A 25,883-nucleotide genomic window follows, 5' to 3' on the forward strand; every position below is an offset into this window, starting at 1 on the left:
TTAAAGATTTCCTATTTAAAATACAATATTTAGTAATAAAACACAAGAGTAATTAAAAACGTAAAAAATTGAAATATTTAAATTTGTATTTTATTAATCGAATTTTTTTTATGCAAATTTATAGAATAATCTATTTCATTTATTTAATTATATGAAAACTCTTAACCATTTATATATCATTTCATTCATAATTTTATAAATCTCCAAAACAATTTGTAAATTAAAGTTGGTAAAAAGTTCAAGACAAATAAGTAGGCATTTTATTATTTAAATATTGTAACAATGACTTTCGTTAATATGTGAATGATATTTTCATTCAATAATGTGTCCTGATTATTTATCCAAATATGTATTTGTTTTCTCTTAATAATTGTAAATACGTCGAATTTTAGAAGGAAATAATCAAAATAGAGGAGAAATTGTGTATTGTGGATTTTTATGTATTTTTATAATAATAATCAATCTATTTTATTACACTAACGTTTTAAAATAATAATAATAATAATAATAAATTGTAGTCTGCCCGAAGGCAGGTCCATGGTGTGAGAGCCACCACAAACAAATGATTTTCTTACCCTTCATCTCATTATCACTATTCCCTCGCCCCATTTTTTTTTTATTTCATGTATTTTTCTTTCCAAACTTCTGTTTCCATGTTTTCTTGTTTTAAAATATGGTAATTAATTAGATACTATAATAATCATTTACATACTAAAAAGTTTTTAAATTTTTTTAGGTTTTTTAGAAATATAAATTAGCTACACATATAATAGGTCTAAAGTGTACTAGAACAAAAGTATTATATCAAATGTAATTGAAGCATATATGTTTCAAAGTTAAACAATTTTTTTTAATAATATAAACAATAAATTCTAGTATAATTACTGCATACAGCTTAATTCCAAAACAAATATTATCAGCTAATTTCATACAATGGAAACAAAGTTCAAATGGCATTGAAAATAAATCGTTAATTGATAACTCTAAACGCATGGAATTTAAATCTCTAGTATTTAACTCAGATCCAAGTTAAAATTTAATAGTTAAAAAATGCTAACAAATGTTTAGCTAAAGAACATATATTTTTATCGAGCGCCATCAAAACGTTTATTTTATTTAAACTCTTCTCAAACACGTTAAATATGTGCATTTCCAAGCAAAAAATTTAATACTTCAATATATAAAAGGAATAAAAAAATATATTCATATCTAAACATTTTATATAACTTAATATTTTTTGTAAATATGAAAGATTAAATACTTCACTCAAAAAGCTGTAATTAACATTGTTTTGAAATTATGCACCACGCAAATATGGTAAAAGTTGTTTGCTCAAATGCAATGTTTTTATAGAGATCGATATATATATATATATATATATATATATAGTATTTATGAATGCAAAACATTCTTCGATAATTAACACAAATACTTTATCTTAATTAAAAATAAACTTTATGTATCTGCATGAAAGCTAATATCTCATGACATAGGAGGAATTAATTTGAACTCAATTGTTTGCCCAAGAATTAAAAAAAAAAATTCAAATAAATTATAGCCATAATACTACTATATCAATTAAAATATTTATGCAACTCTTGTTCGAACTTGTAAATAGTAAATTATAATATTGCATACTTAAATCGGTGCAAAATAGCTTTAATATGAATTTATTTACTTTTTTAATTATTTTATAACTATGAATTCAATTTCAAAAGTACTTGCCATTATTATGATATGTAGAGCGTAAGAAATGCTGAAAGTACTTTTGTACAAAGATTATGATAAAAACGAAGAACATTAGAGAGAAACTTCTTATGGCTAATTTGCAATCGACATAATAGAGGACAAGTTATAAATCCATGAACAGAGCATCATTTTTTGAAACAAAATTTTATAATAAATATATTTTTGCTAATATAATATTATACTTAAAAGTCATTTAGTATTATAGAATTGGTCTTTTTGTAAATATTTATTACCAAGACTTTTGAAAATTTGAAATTTTTGCATATATATATATGTGCAATGTGTATAGAATGTACAAATATAATATAATTCAATTTGATAGATGTACATAGTTTATAAGTTATGATGCTTGAATAATGTATTCAAATTTGAACGGAAATGAAAATTCTTATAAAACTTATAAAAACTTAAAAGTCATTCAATAATATAAATTATAAGTTGGAACCTTAGGGTCCCAGAATTATTCTGAGACCTCGGACCAATTGCAAAGTACTTTTGCTCTAGAAATAAACATACTAATGAGAAATAGTACCGATAATGACTTCAGAAATAATAGATGAAAAGGCAAATTTTTAAGAAAAAAATGGATAGAATATAACAAGTTCTTGTATAAAAAGCATGTATAATTATAGAGTGATTTCTTCATATTTTCATTTTCAAAACAAGAAAGCCAAACTAATATTTTATTCTATGTTATGATAACAATCTTCCAGCAAACCGTTATGTTCATCAGCAACGCAGAATTAACCTAAATTTCCCTCTGATATATTTTATCATCTTATTGTAAATTTAATGGTTTTTATAAAATTCTCTGTGAGGAAGGTGAACATTAAGCTGAATGATGATTGGATTAGAATGAGAATGCAATTCTTGATTGAAAGGACAAAATAAGAAAAAGATATTGAAATTGCATCTTTGAAACCTATGTATATATTGACATGAAATTACCGATCGAGTTTAAAATATGCGTTGTAATTAAGAAAATTAATTAGATGTAGAGTATCTACGATATAAATCTACAATGTCATATAACTATCTATAAAGATATCATTATATAAAAAAATGCAGATTTACTGTATTTTTTAAAGAAAATGTTAGCCAGTGTATTTAAAAAAATGATAAGTTACTTTATGCTTTCATAAATATAATTGAAACTAAGTGTAAGTGGCATTTTGCCTTAAAAAAGTTGCACAAATTTCCCGATATGTGTGAATAATCGATTTAATCAATAAATATATGATTTTTGTGCGATTTACCTACCTTACATTATAGTTGTTTTCCTGTTCAACTGTTTACTTTTGTACCTATCTACCTGTTTACCCGTCTACCTGCTACCTGTTTGCCAGGCTAACAGTCGACCTGTCTACTTGTCTACCTATGTATCTGTCTATTTATCAGCCTGTCAACCTTTCTATCCTGTCTACCTGTCTACCGGTTTGCCTATCCATCAGTTCACCTGTCCTGAAATTTAAGTCTACTACTTCCATAAAAAATATTGACATATTTTAATTATATATGTTCGAAGAAGACGTTTATGTTGTTGTCTGATAATCCGATTTACTAATTTTATATGTTCTCGACGTTTCAAGTTGTTCTGAATCACTTCACAGCAAAAATGTATGTGAGACAAAATTTATAACATTTCAACTATTTTTCGAATATAACCAGTATATTTTTCAAATTTGTACAATATTCAACAATCTGCAAAAATAAAAAAATAAATCAATTAACTTTATACCGTTATCTCATTGGTTTAGTAAATTATTTGCCTTTTGGCTAAATGCAAATTACAGCTTGTACTTATATGTATACAGTTGTGCGCATTTTTCTATGAGTATATCCAAAACAAAAAACTAATAGTTTCAAAAAAAACCGGAGCTACAAGTTCGTGCAATGGACTTGCCATCATACCAGATCATTCTCATTCTCTTTCTAGATAGACATCACATCACATGCAACTTTTGAGGTTCGTTGGACTGTTACACTAAACATGTTAATTGGTGTTCATACTTTCTTTCTGCGTTTAATTTAGAGCATTTGCATTAGATCCACTTTTGGTGTCGTAAATAGGAAGTTTTATCTCAAAATGGTTTGTAAATAGCCATCAGCAAAACGATAAATTTGAAGCATCGCTTACAATGGCGTTGAAAAAGTCTCAAAAAATGCATTTATTATAAAATGAAATCAAGTTCATTAAATCAAAGCAAAATAATCAAAACTTTTAAGATTTGCAATCCATTTTTGGACGCCACTGGGCATTGATTAAAGATTGACATCAACCGGAAGAAACCAATTTTTAAGGTTTACAATTACTGTAATGTAGAAAAAATGAAACATACTGGCACAATGGTGAAAAATATTTCTGAGAAATATATTGCATTATTGACATGAAGGGTGATAAATCCAATACTAAACTAATGGTGCATGGCATCGTGCCTCAAGGCAAATTGCTGGAACTTCCCGTACCGAAAACTAAATCAATAAAAAAACCTTTGCAAAACTTTGAAATAATCAAAAAAAAGATTTTTTTTTATATTTTGATTTTTTCTGAAAATTTTGAACATTTTTTAAGCAGTCGTGCTGCGTAGCTGACACACACATAACACATACAAATACATTCATTTTTTTCTAAGGTATGCCAAAATGTTCAGAAACCTCTAAAACGTAAAGATATATAAAAATTTTCATTTTCGATTTGTTTGCGATTACTATAACTTACCCTACGGAAAGTTAATAAGATAGAATTATAAAATTTTAAATTAATTGCAAGCAGAAAAATTTATAACAATTTAAAACATATTTTAATATAATTTAAGATGCTATTCAGAAATGTCTGTTATTAATTACCCCAGTTACATATAGCCCCTCTATCCCCTATATATTTTTTTCTTATTTGTTTAGTCATCTGCCTACATAAGACATTGAATTAATTGTTCTTTAAATACAGAAAATAAGTTTAAAAACTTGTTTAATAATTAAGTAATAAGTTTAATAACTATAATAATTTGATGCAATTCTTTACAGTGATGATAGTACAAAAAAGTGGGATGAAATAAATTTTACTTTTTAGTACACTTAAAATAGGTCATTAGGACTTTTTTTATCTGCCTGTTTTTATACTTTTGTTTGAGTAGTTAATTTCTGATGGAGTAAAATTGTACATGTAGATAATTCTCTTAATACCTTAGTTAGAGGTTTTCCCAAGTTTTTTGGTTTAGATTTCTCCGTTCCACTTGGTCTCTCGCAAATTATAATATGATAGAAATTATATACTATCACTGAGAGAAATTGTATTGTAGCAGATGAATGCGTAATGTTTTATTTCTTAAAAATAACAATGCAATTTGTACTTTTCATTTTACTGCAATAAAACACTGCTTGTAGATTAACAACCACTCACAAAATACGTCTTGACACGATTCTAATCATGATATATAGTTTATAATCAAATTTTTAATAGTTATGTTGTAATAAATAATAAAGATATAACAGTTGTATCATTTATATTTTTGCAATTGCATATATATAAAAGTATATAAATAGAAACATGTGTGAAGAAATCATTGTATGAATTTTCAGAAATAAAAAGAAACAAGTTAAAATAAAAGAATATATCATCAGCAAGTTTGGTTCAAATTTATATTTGACTATTTCTAAATCCAAGTTTAACAAGAAGCTTTTTATTCGAATTGCCATTTCTTTTTATTTCAGGGCAATGAAATAATCATTCATTATAATCATTCGTTTAAAAAATTTAATTGGCGTTAGAAACCTATTTAGCATATATTTATGGATTAAAATTGAAATACGCATTAATTATTACGTTTTACATATATTAAGTAATTATTATGCATGAAAGTAGTACGTGAATTTTTAAGTATTCGTAATGGATTAAAAACTTGTATTACCTATATAATTGAGCAAAAACAATCAGAAATGTCGTAAGATATATTTACTTTTAATATTATATATGAGTTATAGTCATGGGCCAAAAATCGAAAATGAAAACTTTTATATATTTTTACGTTTCAGAGGTTTCTGAACACTTTGGCATACCTTAGCAAAAATGAATGTATGTGTGTGTGTGCGGATACAAATTTTCGTCGACGATTTCGCGAAAACGGTTCAACCGATTTGAATAATTCAAAAAACATTCGATTCCTACTTATTAGTTTTGTGCTGATTAGTTTTTGGCAAAGGCAGCCGTTTTGGAGGTACGAGGCAAAACGTGATAAAAATGCTTTTCAGTTCAAAAAAAATAAAAATACAAAAAAAATCAAAATATAAAAAACTCATTTTTTTTTAAATTTCAAAATTTCTCAAAAAACTAATTGTTTTCAAAGGTTTAGAAAGATTTAAAAAAAAATAGTTTTTGGTACGGAAACTTCCAGCAATTTGCCTTAAAGCACCATGCCATGCACCACTAGTTTTAAAATTATGTTATGTTTTCTTAGATACAGAGAAAAAGTACCTGATGAAAGCTTATTATAAATGCTGATAAAATCACGATAATCATGAAGAAAATAAAGCTCACAAGGTTAACCTATATAAATGCATGATATACTTTTCACATGATATCTTGTTTTTTTTTTCGGAATTGTTCAGTAGACTTTAGTTCTTGCAGAATCCTGAAATTTTTCTACTTCTTGTCTTTTCTAAATTATTATCAAAATAGTCAAGTCATTTAAGCTTAAATTAGGTAAGAATCTCGGAATTCGAGATGCCCACCTGTAAGTCTTTAAATACTTGTATATTGACACCCTAAGAGTTGTCTCAAAACTTACATATGGTAGGGTGTCAATACCATATGTAGGTTTTGAGACAACTTTAGGGTGTCAATATACAAGTGTTTACAGACTTACAGCTGGGTATCTCGAATTCAGAGGTGAACTTACTATAATGACTGGACTAAAACAATTATTGCAAACATATCGTGAAGTTCAACAAATCCCTTGTAGAGCAACAAACTAATGTAACACTAGTTTTCTTCTACAAATGGAGTATAGGTTTACTCTTGTTTGCAGGATGTTGCACTTAGTTCTTATATCCAATTATATCATAATTGCACAATATGTGACTTTTCTTGAAATTCCTGTCTTCTTAGTTGCCGCCATCACTTTTTATTTAAAAAATAATATAATCATACCTTTAATAATAATCATTTTCATAATAATCATATATCATATATATCAGTTAATATATATCACTTTATATTAATCTTTAGTCTTTTCCCAGAATGGCATACGTCGGCCTAATTTTGGCAGCCCTATTGGCCATTTTCATGTGGTGCTACCGCAGATCCAAGGAGGCGCAACAGTATTGGCAAAATCGTGGTGTGGCGGTTCCGGTGCCTCCAATGATTTTCCTGGGAAACTTGGGAAAACGTCTTACAATGAGGTGCTCGTTTCACGAAATGCAAAAGGAATTGTATGATGAGATGAAGGAATATAGATACGCAGGTAAATTCGAATCACAATTTTAAACTAGCTGTAAGTGGAATTCTGTCTTAAGGCAATTAGGGCATCGTGCCTTAAGGCAAATTGCTGGAACTTCCCGTACCGCAATTCAAAATTCGAGTAAATAAAAATAATCAATAATAATCAATAAAAGTGGATCATTTCAATGATTTGAAACTTTTGATAGAATTTCAAACCGATTTGAATAATTCGCTTACTCGCTTACTCAAAAACGGCATGATCATTTTTTGCACCCTCTGCTCCAACAAACTCGTACTAAAATGACAGCGCGACCGCGCTTCGTACCTGTTCTAGAGACAAAATATTAACAAAAACAATATAATATTTGTATTCATTATTAAAATTTATATAAAATAATTGATACTCTGATGTGCATATGTCTAATGTTCATGTTTGACCGCCAAATGGCTCATTTTTTTACTTTTTCCTCCATATCTCCAAAGTCGTTGCACCTGCTTTTCCAAAATAAAATGTTTTTTGAATTATCCAAATCGGACGCTCCGTTCTCTTAAAAACTGAGTTACAGTTTTCGGCACTTTTTGCCCACTATCTTCGGAACGGCTAGACCTGCCTTCGCCAAAAACTAATCAGCACGTCTCCTTATCAATACGAATCGAATGTTTTTTGAATTATCCAAATCGGTTGATCCGTGTTCCCGAAATCGTTGACAAAAATTTGTATCCGAACATACATACATACACGCACACACACACACACACATACATCCATTTTTTCTAAAGTATGCCAAAATGTTCAGAAGGTTTTGAAACGTAAAGATCTATAAAAAATTTCATTTTCGATTTTTTTGCGATTACTATAGCTTGCCTACGGGAAGTTAATTATTTAAATAATAATGTAATAGAAAACAATGAACTTATTCTTAAAATCAGTATTAAATTTTTAGCTAAAAATTCTGCAAATCAAGCAATTGGACTTTATTTTTAATTATAGAACAGTCGAAAGAAGATCTTTCTTTATAAAATTTATAAAAAAATCTAAGGCAATTCAAGTGCCTAAAATGACTACTTTATATTTGTTCTAAATTATTGACTAGTTCCATATATTTAGGCAGGAACAACTTTTCAAAAAATTGACAGTGGCGTTATAAAAACCGGATTCTCATATGAACTGATGCTTTCTTTGATTGACCTTATATTAATCAATAAAAAATATCATTTGCATATCTGTTCTGGAAGATAAATTATATAATTATAATGTAAATAATTTAATTCAAATATTAAATGACGGACTAGGTAGAACGAGACTTTGAATATTAATAAAATCATTATACTTTCATTATGAAAATTAATATATGTTTGAATATTGGGTTGTCTTCTTAAGTATCATAAATCATATAGAAAACTAATATGTGCCTAATTAAGTGAAATTGAGCAATTAGGTAAAAATCAATAGGTACACCAAATTCTACAAATAAAATTCAAAATTTTCTCCTGAAAAGTTGGCAAGTTCCTTAAAGTGAATTTGGTTAGTCGTTATTTTGAGAATCTTAGTTTCAAAAATTTTATTACTTATCAATTTTTTTATTATCAATAAACAACAGATTTTTCTTAATTTACTGAAGTATTTTCTAATATAGATGCATATAGCTGCACTTAAAATAATATTACTGATAATTATTGAAATTCAATGCCAGTATAACTTTCATGAAATCAACATAAAATTTCAAATATCCACAGAAACAAGTATACATATTGTTAAGTGTTATTTTGATTTTTTTTATAATTGATAGGATATTATGAAGGAGCCAGAAGATTACTGATGCTAATCGACGAAGAATTAGTACGAACAGTTTTGATCAAGGACTTCGACTATTTCTGTGATAGACCAACTCTTGACTTACGAGACGACAATTATTTACGACATATGTTAATAAGTTTGAAGGTAATAAATATTTATAGATATCAACCATTTTTTGGTTATGTTATTCAAGAATTTATAATGCCGATTTATCATTATTTGTTGAAGAAATTTGAAATTTAAATGTGCTTGATAACGTATAACTTGTTTCCTGATAGTGCATGATAACATTAAAATAAAATTATACGAAAAATTATTCTTTGGAATATGAACAGAATTAAAATTCAGCAATACTGTATGATATCAATAATATTAGGCATTATAATATGTGTTAGGATTAAGTCGAGCAACATCATTTCTTCCTGATAATTTTATATGCAATAAATATTTTTTATTGGTTTGCGGAACCAACAAATGTTTCAACATTTACGGAGTGATCCATGTTATAGGTTTCTCAAATATTTATTCTAAATTTTTTGAGAGAGAAATAATTTGGTATTTTACATAAAGGAGCGAGTTTTACTTTCCATAGAAATATGGATAATTTACTTGGTCCTGCATCTTAGTATATTCTTCCTTATTATTCAAATAGTTTTAATTTCATCTCATCTTTAAAATAATCGGGCCAGATTTCTTTTTATTTAATCATTATATCCAAAGTACACCTCTTTATAGATCATGATATTACTCTCATGATGTATTATTGACTAGTTTTAATTATTTACTTTTCAACAATTAGCACAATCAATTTTTTGAGTTTTTGTACATATCTTAATGGCTTCTAAATAGTCTTCCTTACAATTTTATAATTTTGTTTTTTGAAATTCTCGCACAATTCTATTTTAACTCTAATAATCATTCTTTTTCTTGGTAATTATAGAAATTAATTTTCTCCAGGGTACACATTGGAAAAAAGTTCGTAGTGTTATGACTCCAACCTTCAGCAGTGGGAAAATTCGAGCCATGACTGAACTTTTGCGGCACAGTGCTAAGCAAATCGTTCAGTTCCTGGACGAACGCGATGTAACAGGTAAAATATTAAAATTTTCAATAAAAACTCATCAATCCATCATTCAACGAAAAGTCCGCAAATGACCTACTAGCGCTGATCTAATTGTTTCTATGAACAAATCCTTCACATCTGAGAATTTCGTTTACATTTTGGTTTAAGATGATTACTGAATAATATTTTCCATCGTTTTTATTTGCAGGTAAAAATGAGCACAGTGTAGATTTGAAAGATTTGTTTGGACGCTATGCAATGGATATTATTGCCAATTGTGCCTTCGGAGTCCAATGTGATTCTTTAACAAATCCAAACGCTGATTTCATCCAAGTGAGAATTTTTCTGGCAAAACTCCGAAGTTTTTTTAAACATTTTCTTTCATTCAGAAATCTAATATTTCTCTCAAGCTTATAAGATTTTTTTTAATTTTCAAAATTTTACCATTATTTACCATGTTGTTTACAATTTATAATTATTTACAATTATTTTTTATTATAGCGGGCTTCCCATATTGATGAAGTGAGCATTCCCCAGCGCTTCCTGATTTTCTTTGTCATGATTTGCTGGCCAGGATTAGCCAGATATGTCCCTCTCAACATGTTTCATCATGAAACTTTGCAATTTCTTGCAGAAGTTGTAATACAGACAAGAAAATACCGAGAACTTGATACCAAAAATAGGTGATATATAGAATTTTAAGAAATAATAAATTGGATTTTACAGAATGTTTTATCTATAATATATTTTAGGAGAAACGATTTTCTCCAACTTCTACTAGATGCTGCTTCATCAGGAACCGAGGAAAGTGCAGTGTTGAGTGATGACCGGGTCCTGGTTGCTCAAGCCTTATTATTCATGATAGCCGGTTACGAGACATCAAGTTCAGCACTCTCAAGTACGGCCTACGAGCTTGCAAGACATCCAGAGATTCAAGAAAAAGTACGACAAGAAACTGCAGAATTGGGACATGATTCTCCTTATCTAGAAATGGTTATATTAGGTAAAAGCCATAAACGACTTTTTTCATCGGAAAGAGTTTGTTCTTTACATGATTAGCATCTAAAGACATTTTGATATTTTTGCAGAAGCCATGCGTTTGCATCCTACAGTAGCACGTCTAGATCGCTCTGTTACTGCACCTTATGAATTGGACCCTTCAACAGGACTAATTTTACAACCTGGTGATATAGTTTCTATCAACGTCATCGGAATGCATTTTGATGAAAGACATTTTCCAGAACCAAACAGGTGCTTATTTTATGACTAACTCCTTAACTATTCCAATGAGCTTTGGCTTAATTCTTTGAAACGATTTTATATTTTAAGGTATGATCCGGAAAGATTTAGTCCAGAAGAAAAAGCAAAACGATCTCCATACGTTTATCTTCCATTTGGTGCAGGTCCACGCAATTGTATAGGTGATTACATTACTTCTACATTATTTGTATATAAATGAATAACCATATTTAAAAACTGCAAAATTAATTGACATATGAATTATTGCATAAGATACGATGCTAAATGTTCTAGGAATGGATTTATTGGTATTGAAAATTATGAAAATGTTTATCTATCAAAAGAAAGACAAAGATTTACACATTTTATCCATAGCACAGGGTATGCATTTGTATATATATATATATTTACATATATTTTTAATTATAATATTTTAAAACAATTTTTATAAACGAACCGTCTCCTTTCATAGAATATTTGCGACATCTATTTTTCAACTGGGCCCTATTCCTTCTCTTTCCTATTTAATATTGCGTGACTTACCACTTGACCTTGAATAGAGAATTCAGACTCCGACGATCGTTGGTGGGGCAGAAGACAGTATATAATATTTGCCGTGCGAGCAGGCGTATTTTATATATATAAACGAGCAAAGAATAATCTTATGATGACTGCACCATCTAGAATTCTGTTATCAGAACATTATTCTTTGCTTGTTTATATGTAAAATACACCTGATCCCACGGTAAATAGATGGAAAATTTCGTAATTTTCAATTCCAAGAACAAGCATAAGAGAGCGTTGCCATGACAACGCTATTTTATGAGCGCTGTTACGGCAGAATTGCCCGATGAGTTCTTTCCTTTCCCATTTGCATTTTTTAACCTTACCAATAATAAACTTTGTATATTTTGTTCCAGGTGCCAGATTTGCAATGCTCAGTATTCGTCTAGCTTTAAGTGAAATATTACGAGTGTACGAATTTAAAGTTGGCGACAAAACAGAAATTCCCATGAAACTTAGTACACGATCGTTGCTCCACAAGGCTGCTAATGGTGTATGGGTTGATATTGTCCCTTTACAGAAAGAGGACAAATGACTAGCATCAAGTATTTTAAACCAGAAGGATAAACATGGTATTTAAAAAAGACATTTTGTTACAAGACTGCAGTAAAAGTGATGAAAGATTAACAACAGGAGATAAGGGCGTCATCGAAATATAAATCGATGATGCGTTTCTAATTTCTATCTGTTAAAAAATTACATCTATCTATTGGACATTTATTTGGACAAAAATCCGTTCGCATAGTAGAACTAAATATTTTAGTTTTATGTAATTAGAAGTATGTTAGAAGAGTAACTGAAATTAATTATCAATTTTTATAATTAATTCCAATTTAAGTGACACTTCTCTTCTCGTACTGAGTTCATAACATTTAACAGCATTCATTTTTCTGTAAACTATTTTATTTTAATACATATCCATGTATGTAAGTTTATATCGATATTTTTAATTTATAATAAATAAAACTATAAATAATATAAATTATAAATACATAATATAAATTATAAATAAAAACATTAATATGTACATAAAATAATTACACAAATATATTACAATAATTAGCAGAGAAATAGTAGATTTGATATGTTTATATTTCTTCCTTCATAACAAGAATTTTCAAAAAAAGCGCCTTAAAGCAATTTTATTTTTTATGTTGGCAGCTTGCATTTCCGCTCTTGACGAAAAAAAAATAATTTAATTTGAATTATTAATGACAGGAATACAACTATTTTTTGTAAATACTACTTATTAGATTATTTACATTATTGGTATATATTTACAATGTCTTAACATAAAGTTCTTAAAGCACAAATCTTGGTCAGCATCTTTTGCAGACATTATGACAGAACTTTTTGTGAAAAAATTGTATAAACCAAACATTTAATTAGAGTCATAGAAGTTATAAAAAGATTAAAATTCTATAAAGTTCATTATCATATACAATTCCTTACCTTCATGTATTACATGTATTCAAAAGGATATAAGTAAATAAGCATATTTTATTTAAATTGAAGAGAAAATGGCGGATAATCTTACATCAGTTATTAAAAAATATAGTTCGTCTGAGTTCGTCATATTGATGATAAATTAATATTCTAAATTATACTGATTTAATCCTATTCTATTTAAATAAAACTTACGTAAACCTTTCACGTAAGTAAAATAAACATTTATCAAATGACAGAATATCAAGTTAAAGAAAGAATTTAAGAAAAATTAAACATGGCTCATGGACTAAACAATTAGCAAAAATAAAAAAAATACTTACCACAAAAACGACATACTACAGCAGGTAATAGCACTAATAGCAGCATTTGAATACTATTCATTTCAATCACATTTATAGTTTAATTTTGTACATGAAACTTAATTAAAATAGATTTTCAGGATATATATTAAGTAAACACAAGAAAATAAACATAACCTCACTTTCGACAAAGTGCAAAAGCATAAATATTTGACTATGCTAAATATTATTTTAATTTGGCACTGAACTTTTATAACTTGGAGAAATATAAACATTAAAAATGGCATTCGAACACGCATAATAACAATAAGCACTAATAATTTAATAAATTTCAAAATAACAGAACTAACCGTACAAAACAACGCAAAAAATGCGGTAATGGCGGTAATGTCAAGCGATTGCACTTGGCACTATTATTGCATTGTTCAGACCAGTTCAGACATAGCAAAGAATTTGGCGCCATGTTCAAAAATTCAAATCCTTAGCCAGTATTATACTCTTGATCTTTTTTTTAAAAAAACTTATTCATTCGCATGCTTCAATTTTAGAAAGTTTTGTATATATTTCCCTGTATTATAATTCCTTACAATATTGTTAGATTATATTAGAATGTGATAAGATTTGGAAAACTTCTGGGTATATTACCATTCATATCAGCATTTACAGATAAATTTACCATAATAAATTGAGTAGTTTAAAAATATGTTTTAAAAGTTTGTTATGTCTATTTCTAACTCACGACACAGACTAATTTTAAGATTTTATTTCTAATAACGATATTTCTAGAAACTTTTCTCATTCAAATACAAATTATGTTCTTTCATTTTAACTCTTGATTTTTACATTTTGAATGGGTTATACTTTTTGGTAGCGTGTAATACTTCCAAAGCTCTTAATAAGGAAATATAATCCACAGCACATGTATCTACTACACACCAATTTGCATGAGTTAGACCTGGCTGTCTGGGCTTGGCTTTGAAACATCTTGCAATCTGAAAAAATCAATATTTAATAATAATACAAAAATAGAATAAAATATTTATAAGTTTTTTTTCACCTCATCAATTTCTCGATTCGCCAAAGCGCCCAACAAACCGCAATTAGCCAAAACTCTTGTGAGGTGATTTCTGCTGACACTGCCGCAATTGTGGGTGTCATATGCTCGGAAACAACGAATGAGACGGGCATTTATATCTCCCCTAAATAGAAATGAATCATTTTTAGCCAATATTTACCTTTAAGAATGCTTTAGCTTTGCCAATATTTTTAAAGCAATAGTCTATTAGGAAGTAAATTATTATCTAGCAATTAGTCAAATGAATCTCATCGTCAAAATCATCCAAACAGTTATATGCACTCTTACGCAACGATATTCTTCATGAAGATTATAAAACATATGATGTGAATAACAATTAATTTAATAAAGAACTGCAAGTTGGAAGAATTGCAATATTGATTTTTATTATTTGAAATCTCAATATTTTGCAACCTATATACCATAAAATAGATTTAATTGTTTCTATTTTCTATTACCTATGGTCGGCTAATTTTTGCATTGCTACAGAGAATATATGTCTTTGTTCAAAATTAAGCCACTGTTTTTCATGATCTACAGGATGCTGGGCAAAAGTTTCAGCAGTGCAAATACTTGTTTCAGCTTCGTCAAGAAGAGCACAGAATTTTTCATGATCCACCTAAAATTTACAAAGAATTAAAATTAGTGGAACTAGAGTAATCCAAGAAGTATAGAGCAAACTAATTAACTAATTTATCTGGAATAACTAAAATCTCAAATAACAAGAACATACAGTTTTGCTGCAATCAGGATAAGCAAAAGCCTTCAAGAGCGTCGACATCTCATAAGGATTCAAAGAAAATTTGCAAGATTGTATAACGGTGTAAAATTCTTCTTCAGTCATTTTACTTCTTGACGAATTTTTCGCAAATTGTCTCAACTGTAACATAATATAATTTTCAAAAAATCATTACAAACAGCATCATTATATAATAAAAATACTTAATAAATTTTACCTTTTGTGTTATCGGTTTATTATCATTTACGCTTTTGAATTTTATTTTAGCCATAACTGAGATTACATCATTTTCTCTGTCTTTTTCACTTTGGGCTCGTTTCATTTGTTCTTCTTTGTAGAAATTTGTCTAAAAATTGTAAATAATAGCATAAGATATTTTATATTCAGATGATGACTGAAGAAATAAATAAAATTGGCGGTTATGTTAGATATTTACTGATGTTCGTTCACTAATTTCAATAGCCCTTTGATAGGCTTCTTCACGATGCGCTTCGTTCATCAGATCATTTATTAAAGAGAAATAATTAAATGATATTGAATCATTATAGTGATCTTCTAAACTTGATAGTTCTAAAGCTGATAGCAGTATGCCAAGATCCTGTAAAAATATAAATTCATATACAAAAGTCAATATAATACATGAACATGTGCTTTAAAAGGGCATACTTTATATTTATTATTAGATAGCGTTTTAAAATGTATCAATAAAATACTATGTGAATAATTATCATATGAATAAATTAAAAAAATATTCACCAAAAAGCATTGCCTCATTTGGTCTCTGCTTACATGGCCGATTGCGCCATCAGGATTGTCTCTGTCATCATAATGATTGAAAGGACGTTTAACTTGATCAAAGGTCAATTTTCTTCTTCTTGCGACAGTCAGCACACGTTTTACCTAAATAATACAATTTGATGAATAAAATTAAATTCAGATTAAAAAAGTACTAATTTTAATCGCATTTCATAAAAGATCATGTAAGCCGGAATTCAGATCACTATTTAACCTTTTACGTTATAAATATATGCATTTATTTTTATTTTTATTTCTATTATACTTACCACTTGCAGCCAACCTGGAACTGGAACTGGTTCAGGTAGTTGCCAAGGCGGAACTACTTTTTCAGGTTGTGCCTCAGTTAGAACTTCATTAGAAGGAAACTTTATATTGACATATAAAATAAAAACAATGTTAATAAAAATATAAATTTAAGCTAACTTCAAATGATGTACCATTTTTGGTTTTTCATGTGCACTGTCTTCTTCAAAAACTTTATTCAAATCATCAGTGAAAACATCCCAGCACACTCTAAATTCATCAGTTGGATCTCTATATTGCATTATGATGTGATCCATTTCTTGGGGACTTACGTAACATCGTTGCTTAACTTCTGGACCACACAGCATTCGTTCCATGGCTCGTCGAAAATGAGACTGGAATAGGAAAAATAATATAATAAAATAAAAGTACAGGCAAAAATGCTAAAATTTTCCAAGACAAGTGATTGAAAATATATTGAAATAATTTACTTATAAGTTTTATAAAATTTAAATGCTATTACCTGATTGCAATTTCCTCTTTTCATGGGATCTGCTTCTGGATAAAAATACGAGCAGACTCTTAGATTATTTAGCTTAACGTGCCGTTGTAGATTTTTGATGGCTGCTAATACTAATTTGTGTACTCGATCAGCATTCAACGATTCGTGAAATACTTTTTTGGGATCACACATGAACACAGAGTAGGCTTTGGTGTGGTCGGTTTGGACACGAGGGAACACGGGCAGCTGATAGATAAATTTTGTAATAATTATAATATTATATTTACTAATAAATTTATGTTTACCACTACTTACATTTATGTCATCTAATTTTCCAGGAAACTTTTCAACGACCTCTCCGCCCAGAAGGTAATTGCCTTTGGCATCCATGTCTCTCATGGCGTCATCCAAAGCCTTCGAAAAGGCTGCATAACTGACAGACTGTGGACCACAGGCATATCTCCTGGCCAGCAATGAAAATTCCTTAGACGAGATCTTGAAACCTCGAGATGCTATAGCTCTAGCAAAATGAGCAAGAGTGCACCTGGAATCAGGCTTGAAGGCGAGCTCGTAATCTTGGAAATAGGGACGTTGGATAGTTTCGCGACTTCTGAAAAAATACATCATTTTATTTATTCTAGTTTTTTTAATAAAGTATTATTAGCTATTTTTAATTTGTTAATCATTTACCTTAATTCAGCAGCAAACTTGTTAAGAAGTAACAAAACATGTTTCTCTTCCGCTTGGCTCAAGCGGTTGGGTTCTGTCTCGGTTGTCCAATCAGCTACCGGTTTCAAAACTGGTGTTGGTTTTCCAACAATTTCTGGCGTATGGGAATGTACCAAGCCACACATTTGTCCATAACTAAAATTATAAAAAAAATACATTATGTAAAATAAATATAATCATCTTTTTACATCTCAGTTCCAATTCAATACAATTCTCTCCTGTTAAATATTATTATTGAAGCAAATATTTCTAATTTGTATAATTATGTTTCTCCTTACTCGATACGTCCATCCTGGATCCTGAACAGATCAGCCAATTCTCCAATTTCTCTATCGGTCAATTCAGTTTCTAATTCCGACGACAAAGCATGAGCAAATATAGCTTCGCTGCATAAACCTGTCTTGTCCTTATCGTGAGTGTTAAAAGCAGCAAATAGATTGACATCGGATCGGCCGACGCGCGCCCTTAACTTATTTAGGGCACGCCAGGAATCGTCCAGAACTACTGTATTCATCTTGACTAATAACAAAAATGTGTTAATGTGGAAAACCTTCTGAAACTAACCAAATTACAAAAATATAAATATTCATTTACACATAATTAGCATTGGTGAATTGGCTTATCTTATCTTATATCTTATATTTGAAATATTAAAAATAGTAGATTAAACTAGTTGGCATTGCTATTGTGCCTTGAGGCAAGTTACACAAGTTTCCCGATATGTGTAAATAATCGACTTAATCAATAAAAAATTAATTAACTTATGAGTGATTAAAAGTGTTCCGAGTGGATTTATTAAACCTAATTGAAAACGAACGAACACCTTAACTCGGTGTATTTTCTAAAAGCAAATTTTCACAAATCAATAATTTTTTTAATTGAACCAGTTTCCGTAGGACTTTAAAGGTTCAGTATGTTCATTAAGACCAAGTACTCTATCGCTATATCAAGTAAAACGTCTAATTTCAATTTTAACAAAAGTAACAAAAAAACTACCCTTTTCTCAAACATTGTTGAATTTTAAAAATTCAACTTTGGTCTATCTGGACCATCATATTTATTGCTAAAAAAAAGTTTCATAAAAACCGACTTAATTTTTCTTTTCAACAGTTAATTACAAGAAAATGGCTCGGTATATTTTCACCTAAAACTAATCAGTACCATTCCCAACTAATATCTTTCGAACAGTTTTTATACTAATACTAATACTAATATTTTTTAAATCGATTCGGTAGTATGAGCTTAAATGTAGTCGAAAAGTTTAACACTTTTTTCAAAATTATAAAGAAACGGCTCGGCCGATCGTCGCACAAAACTGACAAATAATATTCCTCGTCGTGATACATCGGATGTCTTTTAAATTTTTGAAACAGGTCCGGCCGTTTTTGAGAAAACATCGATTTACGTCAAAAATCTGTTCGCATACACACACACATACTTTTCCCAAGTTTGGTCTCATTCGATTCAGAATGGTTCGAAACGTCGAGAAAACATAAAATTAGCAAATCGGATTTTTTGATGGAAACATAAACTTCTCCTTCGGGAAATCATCTACAATAGGCTTAAAACAAAGTGTAAAATATTTCTTCAGAAGAAATTTTTTTAAGGGTGATTGTGATATAAAGTGATATTTTTATGATTTTCTTTTAAAAGGAATAATTATGTTAAAATATTGACCATAACATTTTTGTAATTATTAATATATCCTACCTTATATTTATTGACTTCGCTAGTTTAAACTTCTTCTATACTGGTACCAGAACTATAACTTTCGATGCTTGAAATGGAGCTATGTGAACTAGTGTCTGCACTGCCGGCTAATCTACTGGGTTTGGGGCAGCTATTTGTTCTTTTAACTGGTTTTACGTATACCTAATGTAATAGAAATGTATTCAATATTTGTATATAATATTTGCCCATCTTCTTTCCTATGCAGCATTTTCATAATTTAAGTATAGAACTGTAACTGATTCTTAAAATAGGTAGTATTTCTATAATTATAATAATTAATTACACAATATTCGCAAAACTACCTGTATCGCCGGTGGCTTGTTCGCTGTCCTCGTGATAGTGGGTGGTGGATACGTGGCTGGTTTAGGGATGTATAAATCCCTAGGAACGGACGCCGCGTTTCCCGCTCCTGGTCTTCGATCAGCACCTGCTGCAACTCCTCCGTTACTGAGTTTTCGTCGTTTTGGACCTTTACTCCCACCCGAATTAGCAGAGGTGGGTCTTTTATTAGCCCTTTTAGCGTTCGCTTGAATATTGGCGTCGGCCGCTTGTATGTAATCGCTTTTTCTGGTACCCGTTCCAGTTGTATTGTTTTTTATAGGAGAAATATCTCTGAAAATATGGCACATGTTTAGTAATCCATTAGTTGCCCAAGAAATTAATTTTTAACTACCTGTTTCCACTAGATCTTGCAGAAGTTGCTGATGCAGATCTCTTTTTCGGAGGAATTACTCCACCTGGATGTGCACACTTTGGAACAAAATCTACAAAAGATGTTTAATAAGAAATCAGTTTTTTTTCACACTTGTAGATTCGATAAAATAGTTATTAATGTAATTATAAAATTATCAATTTTACTGACCGTTTGTTTTCTTTGCGGAAGTTGTACGTTTGGGTGTATTGGGCGTATTAGATCTTGTGGCAGATTTAGTCCTGCTTGCTGAAGCAGAAATATCGTCTTGATCCTGTCGCTTATTTCTACTTTTGCTTTCACCGTCCGAATCAGAACTTCTATCTCTCTATTTAATTATGAGGCGAAAATATAACAATTTATCAAATTATCTTTAATTGAAACAATAGTAAATATGCTGAATTCTATAAACAATTTATCAGTTGTTTGAAAAAAAAACACTAACTAATTAAAATTAATTATTTAAAATATAATTATTATAATAATTAATATTATTATTATTATTATGTAGCTATTACTGATTTGTATGCAGATTGATAAAATTTATGGTGTAAAATATGGCTTATAATTATTATACATACTGTTTTTCGTACACCATCAGCAGACAACGATCTTATATCTTTGCTTCTGTGTGATTCTGTCCTAGGACCGCTAAGAGATTCGGATCTGGTTCCAATCTTTCTGCAGTCAACTCTTTGATTATTTCTATCGCTGTCAGACTAAATCAAAATACTTAAAATAAAATTAAAAAATACATGTTACAATTTTCTTGAAATGTTAACAGAAATTTTCTTACACTGGGCTTTTTAATCCGCTCTTCTGACAGTGATGATTTTTTATGGTCAGATAAATCACGCTTATCTTTCTGTTTAGCGTCTGCTTGTCGATTTCTACCACTCTAGAAAAAAATAGAATTTAAATAAATTTTAACACAATTTATAAAAGCTTCACTTATTAGGTTATTGATTTTGATAACTTACTTCTGTCGCCTTTAGGATCGATGATTGTTTGCCTCCAATTCCAGATCGAGCCAATTCTCGAGATGATTTGGCCGAAGATGGCTTTATATCGTTTTCAGTGTCTTCTTCTGGCGGTGGACATCGGTTTTCGAAATTTGAGTCCGTGCGATATTTACCTATTTATTAATATTTTTAAAATAATAGTCTTGTATTATAAAATCATCCTGACGAACTCAATAATGACCATTTTCAGCAATAATTAACTTGTGTATCACATTTACCTGTGGAGTGCACGTGTTCAAAATCGTCGTACGTCGGTACACCACAAGGCCTGCCTAAACCGCTAGTGCGTGAACCAGCTGCAGATGTCGGTCTAGATTCAGTAGCCGGTTTGGAAGCAGATGTAGTTCTAGAGGCAGTTGGCGGTTTGGCACCAGATGCCGGTTTAGAAGCATATGATGGTGTATCCCTAGATATTTTTGCCGATTCCTTACTCTTTTGTTTAGACTGTTGTCGACCAACCCCGGCAGGGCTATCCTCTTCTTCTTGTTTCTGGCCTTCACATCGGTTTTCAAAATTTGACTCTGTCCGATAAGACTCTCGACTATGTCGATGTTCAAATTCTTCAGATTTCTTAACACACGGTTTGTAAGGAGGAATGGGCTTAGAGCATGGGTCGAACGCGGCACTTGTAGTTGAATTATTACGAGAGGGCGATTTGGTCTTATCAGTAACAACTAGATACCAAAATTACAAATTAAAGAAAAATTTAACATTTTTCAGAACAGGCCTACTTTATCTTATTTAAACTCACTCACATATTTAATTGAACCTAATTTATTACAGTTAAATTTTATTACGATGAGATATTTTACTATTTTAATTTCATTACCTATTTCTCGTTCAGAACTTGGTTTACTAGCCTGTCTGCTACCTTGTGCACTTCCTGATTTACTGTCGGAGTATTTGTTTTTTTGTGCAGTGTTGTCTTTACTTTCCTGAGCGCTAGCTGGCTTTTTGTTACCTGCAAAGATCAAATTTAGAGGCATAATATAAATTATCATAGTGAAATTCAATACCAATCTCCCGTTTTGATCCTTGTTGATTATTCTGCTTGGTGCATTGAACGCTCGAAAATTTATTATTATTGATTTCCCGTTCTGAACCCGGTTTGAAATTTTGCTTGCTATTAGGTCTGCTTTCTGTTTTGTCACTACTTAATGCAACTTCGGTCTCGGTATTTGATTTATCTGGAGAACATAATTCCTTTGTGTCTGATTCGGTTTCTTGTGGACTGGAATACACTTTCTGATCTTCACAAGGCACAACGAGTGGACACTCGGGTGGGACCTTTGGTTTGCTTTTACAACACTTGGATCGTAAGCATTTAAAGCTTGTACTGATCCGTTCAAGTGACAATCGACTGGAACGTGTACTGGAAGGAGCGCTGCCGGCGCGGCTGCAAGGCGCACTTGCAAGGCGACTGCCGGGAGTGCTACATCTAATCTCTTGCCGATTGTCACAACAATCGCTGCCTCTGCCGCTTGCTAAACGAGCGTCCTGTCTACTACCGACTGAACTTGCCAAACCACTTCCAGGTAATCTTAGTTTACTATTTGTAGCACTGGTGGGGCGGCTGCCTGTACAATTACACTTATTGCTATTGACGAAGCGATTGAATGGAGGATTCGATGTACTGTTGCTGCCGCGTCTACTATTTGTCGCACTTCCTTGCCGATTTACAGACCCCTTGCTTCCTTGTCTGCTATTTCTTCCACTCGCTGGCCGTTTTACAAGTCCTGTTTTACTGCCTTGTCTGCTATTTTTGGCGCTTACCGGTCGATTATTTAGTCTTGTTCTACTACCTTGTCGACTATTTTTTGCACTTACAGGACGATTATTAAGCCTTGTTTTACTGCCCTGTCTACTATTTTTTGCGCTCACCGTTCGTGTTGTTGATCCCGATCTACTAACTTGTCCACTATTTTTTGCGCAAACCGGTCGATTTGCAGTTCCTGATTTATTACCTTGTCTACTACTTTTGGCACTTACTGGACGATTAATAGCCGATTTACTTCCTCTATTACTGCCTGCGCTGTTAACGGATCGTTTCTTTGAAATTGAGGTTTTACTGCCTTTTGCACTGGATTGACTTGTTCTCTTCACAACAGTGTTGACTGGTTCACCGAAACTAAGTTTGCTACCTTGTCTATTCTGACTACTTTCGGTTTTAATAATTGGTGTCAATATTTCAGAACCAGTTTTGCTAGTTCGGGGACTACTTGAAGGAGATTCGCGTTTGATCTCCTGTACTGAAGGTCTCCTGTTGGCAGATGGAGATCTTTTTATTTTTGTTTGACTTTTGCACAAATCGTCTAAGCCACTGTCGGTGCGGTAGGATTCACGAGTATGCGAGTGGTACACAGGTTCTGCGGACTGGCCTGGGGCAGCTGTCGCACATGGAGTTCTAGAGTGGAGTAATAATAACTTAACTTCATTATTGCTAATAAATGAATAAATATAAATATATGTGTATGTATATATAAACTGTATCATACCATAATGTTACTAACGATAAAATTTTTGTAAATTGTAATATTTTTATTGGCTTTTTACACTTGTCTCATAATATAAAAATTTCTAAAAACGTATCATGTATATTATTACCCACAAATACTCCGGCGGGTGCAGTCAACTAAAGGTATTGAGGGCTTAGGTGGTGGACATACAATGTTAAAGGTCTCTCTCGGTGGCGGGGTGTCTTCCTTTTTAAGAGTGTCGGAATCGTCTACGTGAATTATAGACCACAATAAACCATAAACGTAATATACAGGTTTATAAATAAGAAAATCTATTTGGTACAATTATAAATTGTTACATTTATTTTGAAATGACCAATTTAAACCTTCAAATAATGATGGATATAGTTTGATTCAATTAAATTATAAAATATTACTTTTAGTAATAGTCTTTACCCTTATCCTTGTCCGATTTTCCAAGATCTTTCTTATCACCGTCGTCCTCTTTCTTATCACCGTCCTCGTCTTTCTTGTCACCGTCCTCGTCTTTCTTATCACCGTCGTCCTCCTTCTTGCCACCGTCGTCGTCACCGTCTTTCTTGTCGACTTCTCCGACTGCTATCGGCTTGGCGGCTCCACAGCTTGGACACTTGTTAGCCGACTTCTTTTTCTCACAAGATCCCAAATTAAACAAAGAACTCAAAGGGCACACCGGTTTGGCTCCTGGTGCTTGTTGTTCTTCTCTAATTTTAAAATAAATAAGTGAAAATATAAATATACTTAAACAAATAAGCATAGCCCTCTTATGTATAGAAATGAATTCATTATATTTTACCCTTTGTAATATCTACATCCTGGACCGCAAGAATGGCTAGTGTTTTGCCCTTCGGGCGAATAATTATTGTCAAAAACTGCACAAAAAATATTAATAAATATAATTAACATACAAGTTTACTTATTTATTTTGAAATCATTATTTTGAAATATTTCACACATACCTTCTTGGTTACCTGTATCAGTTAAATTTTGATTGCTCCCTCCAGCTATAAAAACCCACACATTTTTTTAAGAATTTTAACGATAATAAAATACATAACTGATTTATAAGTATTCTTATGACAAAAGTAAAATAATTTATATAATTAGGTTTAAAATATGAAAACTACTTACGCTGCCCGTCTTGTTTACCAGGGCAATCTTCCGGGCATGCGCCTGAAATAGGAATTATAAAGTGATAGGAATTAAAGTAATAATAAAAATGATAAATTTATTTTGTAGGTAAATAACTAATTATGTAAATATACCTTTGTCTGGAAGAGCACTAGACGATCTCTGTCCGCAGATCGAGTCGCGGCCAGTCGCACGAGCGAGGCGAGGCCTGAGTACTCGCGCAACCTACAATAAAAAGTAACTCAACTGATTATTATTACCAGTATTATAGTTAATAAAATATTTTATACCAAGATTCCCGGTAATGCTAGTAGCACCAAAAAGAAAGGATAATATTGCCTAGAAATTAATTGCCCCGTACTGAAGGTTATTTGACCTCAAGAGCTCCTCAAATGCCTAACGCATCCTAAAAGTGATTCTTTTAGGAAGTCACACATAAACAAAAGCAACGGTTTGTAAACCGTGCGAAACTGCTACTTCTGAAATAGTACATGAATAAGTATATGGAAAGGCAAAAAGCTGGAAAGAAGTTTTATGCAAAAAAGTATTATATAAACCAAAATATTCAAGTCCCATGCGAGTTACCTGATTTGCTTCCACATACTAATCTCTGAATATTTTTATAGATGCATTATACCATTATTCTAGCCCCTTTAGAGAACACCAGTAATTTTGAATTTTGGCTTGCGCAAAAATTTTGATAGGTACAATTTATAAATATTTTGTTTTAAACATATGAAAATGATCAAAGATTGCTTATTTGCTGAAATAAAATTAATGTGATCTATTTTTAATGGAAACTAGAGCGTAAAAATATAACTAATTACTAGCAGTGGTTTTAACACATTTTGTAATTAATGCACTTGTTGAATGAAATTGGAATGTTATAAGTTGCATACTTTAGATTGTAGACACTACAATAATTTTTTGTAAGTAATATGTTTACTATATATTAGATAAGAAAATTAATACCAGATCATTATAATTTGCAAAATATACTCCTAAAAAAATAAATGTCACTTTTTAATAATCTTACCTTAATTTATCGTTGACGCTTATTTCATCTCATATTGAATTTTTTTTACCAAAAAAAAAAAGATTTCGGTCTGTCTTCATCGACTGGCTGCTA

The 25,883-nt window shown here is 30.7% G+C and overlaps 2 protein-coding genes across 2 annotated transcripts; one reads left to right on the forward strand and one right to left on the reverse strand.

Moving 5' to 3' along the window:
• The first annotated feature begins 6,985 nt into the window (after positions 1–6,985).
• Positions 6,986–12,385, forward strand: LOC113386356 (cytochrome P450 6k1-like). The gene is made up of 9 exons (XM_026624141.1): positions 6,986–7,208; positions 8,977–9,128; positions 9,942–10,074; positions 10,256–10,380; positions 10,549–10,730; positions 10,800–11,050; positions 11,136–11,298; positions 11,377–11,468; positions 12,207–12,385. Exons 1-9 carry the CDS (start codon positions 6,986–6,988, stop codon positions 12,383–12,385), a joined length of 1,500 nt encoding a protein of 499 aa, XP_026479926.1.
• Positions 12,386–14,437: 2,052 nt separating this feature from the next.
• LOC113386357 lies at positions 14,438–18,198 on the reverse strand. Its single transcript, XM_026624142.1, has 13 exons — positions 17,963–18,198; positions 17,646–17,819; positions 17,271–17,565; positions 16,977–17,201; positions 16,648–16,848; positions 16,477–16,575; positions 16,169–16,312; positions 15,849–16,010; positions 15,630–15,758; positions 15,407–15,553; positions 15,132–15,292; positions 14,656–14,797; positions 14,438–14,590 (listed from the first exon to the last, which is right to left on the reverse strand). The coding sequence occupies exons 1-13, from the start codon at positions 18,196–18,198 to the stop codon at positions 14,438–14,440; spliced, it is 2,268 nt and encodes a 755-aa protein (XP_026479927.1).
• Between the last annotated feature and the right edge of the window lie 7,685 nt (positions 18,199–25,883).

Source organism: Ctenocephalides felis, unplaced genomic scaffold (genome assembly GCF_003426905.1).
Source record: "Ctenocephalides felis isolate EL2017-DRISC unplaced genomic scaffold, ASM342690v1 CF-g0.4_SCAFFOLD_03571, whole genome shotgun sequence".
Lineage (NCBI taxonomy): Eukaryota > Metazoa > Arthropoda > Insecta > Siphonaptera > Pulicidae > Ctenocephalides > Ctenocephalides felis.